Source organism: Papio anubis, chromosome 14 (assembly GCF_008728515.1).
Source record: "Papio anubis isolate 15944 chromosome 14, Panubis1.0, whole genome shotgun sequence".
Classification (NCBI taxonomy): Eukaryota; Metazoa; Chordata; class Mammalia; order Primates; family Cercopithecidae; genus Papio; species Papio anubis.
The window spans coordinates 87,794,765-87,799,645 of NC_044989.1; the positions used below are offsets into that span (position 1 = coordinate 87,794,765).

The window sequence follows — 4,881 nt, forward strand, 5'->3', positions numbered from 1 at the left end:
TTGAGATGCTGGAGTCTAAAGAACATGAATAGGGACCCACAGGGCAAATCCAGGCTGCAGGTGTGTTTTGCTTGGCCTGTAGTGAGGACCCAAACAGTATTTTAAAAATGTTTAATTAGTTGCCAACATTTGAAAAAGCAGGAGATTTCACGTTTTAAAAATCCAGGTTTCCAGTTTCTCTTGCAAAATCAGATAACATGGTAGCATCGGCCCAAACTCAAGCCAGGCAACAACTGGCTGGCGGAAAGTGCAGGCCCTCGGGGACCTGACGTTACCTACCTGGCCCACCTCATTCTGTGTGTTCTGCCTGTGTGTCCCCAGATCTAGTCCCATCCTTCCCTTCAGTGATGGGAAAACGTAGGGACCCAGTTTCCCAGCCCTCAGGCCAGCGCCCCTTCCTTTGCACCCGTGGTTCTCAAAATTGAGACAGCATCAGAATTGCCTGGAGGACTTGCTGAAACACACATTGCTGGGCCCACTCCCAGAGTTTCTCATTCAGTGGGTTTGCATTTCTAGTAAGCTCCCAGGTGATGCAGATGCTGCTGGTCCAGGGGCTGTACTTTCAGAGTTACTATTTTGCATCAAACTCCCGGGTTTTTGTTTGTTTGTTTTGTTTTGTTTTGAGACAAAATTTCTCTCTTATTTCCCAGGCCAGAGTGCAATGGCACGATCTCTGCTCACTGCAACCTCTGCTTCCCTGGTTCGAGAGATTCTCCTGCCTCAGTCTCCCAAGTAGCTGAGATTACAGGCACTCACCAGCACGCCCGGCTAATTTTTGTATTTTAGTAGAGACGGGGTTTCATCATATTGGTCAGGCTGGTCTCGAACTCCCGACCTCAAGTGATCCACCTGCCTTGGCGTCGCAAAGTTCTGGGATTACGAGCGTGAGTCACTGCACCTGGCCTAAACCACTTTAGATTTGAGAATTCTGGTTTCGTTCTTCTTGGTTCTGCCCCTCTTTCCCCAATGTCTTTGGTTTGCTTGCTGTTTTCTTCATCTTTATTTCTTCTTAGCCATTATTTTATCCCTGCTCTCGCTTTTCGAGGTTCCTTTTGTCCGGAAGTCAGTTGAGGGGGTGTCTTCAGGCCCACCACCATAATCTGCCTTAGCAGCCCCTCAGTACCCCTTTCTGCCGCCCAGCCTCTCCCCCAGTCACTCCCTAGGGAAAAGCGTGCCCGGGAGCCCAGCTGCTCCCTCCTGCTGGGTCCTGCGGCCTCCGATGCTCCTGGGGGCAAATGTCCATCCCTCTGTCCAGTCCAGAACGACAGGGTTGGGAATGAGAGCCTCAACCCTCTTCCGGGAAAGCCTTGTGCCTGCCTGGGCCGCTGCGGGGTTCGGGTGCCAGCATCTTCGCGGATGTTGGCATCTTCGTAATCACAGCGGTCACGTCGCCGTCATTCAACCCTTTCTGTCGTCAGGTGCCCCGCCACGCCCTGGGGGCGCCTGCAGCCCAGACTCCCGACTCCCGGCAGCCTCCCCAAGCCGCGGAGGATGACCGGACTACGGCTCTCCGGGAAGATGAAGGCGACCACTGTCTTTATAGAGAAGTTGTCTCTCATCCTTCAGGGAACCAGAAATAGGCAGGTCGACCGGGCTTCGGCCCCTCCGCCTCCGCCCGGACCTGTGCTCCCCGGGGCGCAGCGCCCCGAACCCAACCCCACGGGCTCCCGGCCTTTGATGTGGCCCCCAGCGGCTCGCAGCTCCAGCCGCGTTTGGGCGGGATCCGGCTGCGCGCGGGCCCGGCCGCCCTGCCTGCCAATCCGCAGCTGCCGCCTGCCCCCAGGCAGGCCCGATTACTGGTTTTGCACCTGGAAGGGGCCCCAACCCGGCTTTGGTGAGACTCTATCTCCCAGGTGGTGCAGGAGCGGCTGCGGTGTCTGGGGCAAGGGGAAGCCCCAGGTAAACTCTAACAACAGAGAAGGAGGCAGCAGCGAGGCGAGAACTTTTTTCGGGGCAGGGAGAAGAGGAGGCTGAGGAGGGGAGGGGAGGGGAGGAGAGGGGAGGGGAGATGAGTGCTGTTGCTGGGGACTGGGCGCCTTTTCACAGGGCTTCCCGGGCCACCGTCAATAGCAGGGGCAAGGCATGCATCGTGCCGCTCCACCTGTACCGAGCTTGGCCAAGTCACTGGCAGAGCTAGGTTTGATGTTCTCCATTCTCCCCTGTGCCAGAAGAAAGGCTCCCACTGTCTCTGGTGTTTTCTCTTTGCCTCCTGCCTGCCAACCAAAGGTGAAAGGGGAAGATTTTGGAGTCCGAATGCCGGGCGCCCCTGGTTGCCACTAGTTTCTTAGGCAGCTCTTCTACTCTGCCTGCTGCTGAACACACAAGTCCAAGGGCACACTGACCTTCACGAGAGCAAGGAAGCATGAATCCTACGAAAAGGAGCATGAGGAGAAGAGCAGATGGCGGACTGGGGCCTGGGGGGTTTTCTGCTACAGAATTTACCTAATCCACCCAGATTTCTTACAGTAACAATTGCTGCTGTTTGAGTGTTCACTATTCCCCCAGACACTATGCTAAGGGCATGACTTGCTTTCTCTCCTTGAATCCTAGCAGTCCTCTAAGATCCCAGTTGTACACATGAGGACACTAAGGCTTAGAAAGGGTTCAGTACTTACCCATAGTAGATAAGGGTGGGAGGAAATTCAAACTCAGGCTAACTGACCCTGGAGTCCACCGTTGACTCTTTTCTTATCTGGCCTTCTGAAGAGTGGTCTGGCCTCTGTGGACAGGTAGAATCAAGAGAAGGCCAGAGTTTCCAGGGAGGGAGAGGCTGGATGAGCTTCACTGGCCCTGAATAAAACAAAATGATTTTTTCATTTTTAAGGAATAGAATAAGAGCACACTTAATGGCCGAATGTTCCAACATTTTCAGGCCTATCCTGATTTCCAAGAGCTTGTCCTGGTATGCTCATTAATCATGAAAATACATTGGACAAATTGGTTTCTGGGGCCCAAATTGCCACTCAGACTCCGCACAGTTGGAAGCAACATGAAACTCACCTGTTGGTCTGTGAGTCCCATCTTTTGACATAAAAATGGCAGTTTCCTGTCTCATAGGAGTTCTCCCCCTGTCAGCAAAAGGTGGAGAAAGAACTGGTCCCATTTTCATTTCACCATAACTCAGAGGAATTTTTTGTGATGATAAATTGAGGTTTCCTAAAAGCTGACAGCTTTTCTTTGTTTCCTTTTGGTTGTCCTGATTTCCCTGAAGTGATTTGCAAAAACATCCTGAGAATTAAAAGGGAGCTTACAGATTATATAATCCAACTCCTAATTTTACGGGTAAAGACAATGAAGCCAAGAGAAAAAGTGACCGGCCCAAGGTTGCAGTTAGACACTGGTCACGGTAAAGCTAGAACTCAAGGGGTGGGGACAGGATATCTCAGTCCTGGGGTCTCTGCACTGGGTGAAATACGAAAGATCCTTGTTATTGTTCCATGGGAAAAAGTGGGGTGAGACTGTGAGGCTGTGGGTGTGTCGATCTGAGGAACCCTAGTGGGTAGGGAAGGCTGTGGCAGCTAGAGAAAGGAGAGGAACCCTGGGAGAAGGAAGGGAAGCCAAAGAAACTCACTGGGCCACAGAGGCCACCAGAAGCCATGTGTGCCACCAGCAGGTACAGACAGCAGTCACTCAGGACTCTCACAAGAATAGTCTGTCTTGTGCAGGGAGCTTGGCTCAGGTATAAGGCACTCCCTGTCAGCCCCACTTAAATCTGAAGATCCCTCCATTCTCAAAATCCTCACCCCAGGTTATGTCCTTCCGACCCCCAGGCCTCCTTCCATCCTCCTGTTTCAATGATGAGGCTGCCTGCAGCCTCCCCTTTGGACAATGGATGAGAGAAATTTTTTTTCTTTTATTTTTAGTTGGCATGTAATCATTGTACATATTTATGGACTACAGAGTGATATTTTGATGCACGTATACAATGTGTGATGATCAAATTAGGGTACTTAGTATATCTATTACCTCAAACGTTTATCACTTCTGTGTGCTGGGAGCAGTTAAAATCCTCTCTTCTAGCTTTCTGAAAATAAAAAATAAATTATTGATAACCATGTTCATCCTGCAGTGCCATAGAGCACCAGAACTTAATCCTCCTGTCTAGCTGGAATTTTATATCTATTAACCAACCTCTCCCTCTTCCTCTTTCTCCCTACCAGCCTCTAACAACCACAATTTTAACTCTCTACTTGTAGGAACTTTTTAAAAAGAGCTTCCACATGGCCAGGAGCAGTGGCTCACACCTGTAATCCCAGCACTTTGGAGGGCTGAGGAAGGCAGATCACAAGGTCAGGAGTTCAACACCAGCCTGACCAACATGGTGAAACCCATCTCTACTAAAAATACAAAAATTAGCTGGGTGTGGTGGTGCCTGCCTGTAATCCCAGCTACTTGGGAGGCTGGTGCAGGAGAATCACTTGAATCTGGGAGGTGGAGGTTGCAGTGAGCCGAGATCACACCACTACACTCCAGCCTGGGCAACAAGGTGAGACTCCATTTCAAAAAAAAAAAAAAAAAAGCTCCCACATATGAGTGAGAACATGCAGTATTTATCTTTCTATGCCTTATCTGAACACATATATTTTCTGAACTTTTATTTTAGGGTCACAGGTGCATGTGCAGGTTTGTTATACAGGTGAATTGCGTGTCACGGGCATTTAGTGTACGAATTAAGGAAATACATTTCTATTGGAGCCCTAGTCACAGGCCTTCTGGCTTCTACCCTCAAGTTTCTCTTATAGAGCCATGATCATTCCCAGGGGTTGGGGGGTGGTTAGCAGAATCTAGAAGGAAGGATGTCACTGATTACAAAGCAGAGAAGAAGCTGATGTTGAGAGTAACCCACCATGTTCCATTCTCCACTTATTTAAGGAGAATTAG

The 4,881-nt window shown here is 50.3% G+C and overlaps 1 protein-coding gene across 1 annotated transcript; it reads left to right on the top strand.

The window, feature by feature from the left end:
* The first annotated feature begins 1,195 nt into the window (after positions 1 to 1,195).
* Positions 1,196 to 4,290, top strand: LOC110741090 (programmed cell death protein 7-like). The gene is made up of 2 exons (XM_021925042.2): positions 1,196 to 1,899; positions 2,227 to 4,290. Exons 1-2 carry the CDS (start codon positions 1,492 to 1,494, stop codon positions 2,278 to 2,280), a joined length of 462 nt encoding a protein of 153 aa, XP_021780734.1. The 5' UTR covers positions 1,196 to 1,491; the 3' UTR covers positions 2,281 to 4,290.
* The last annotated feature ends 591 nt before the right edge of the window (positions 4,291 to 4,881 follow it).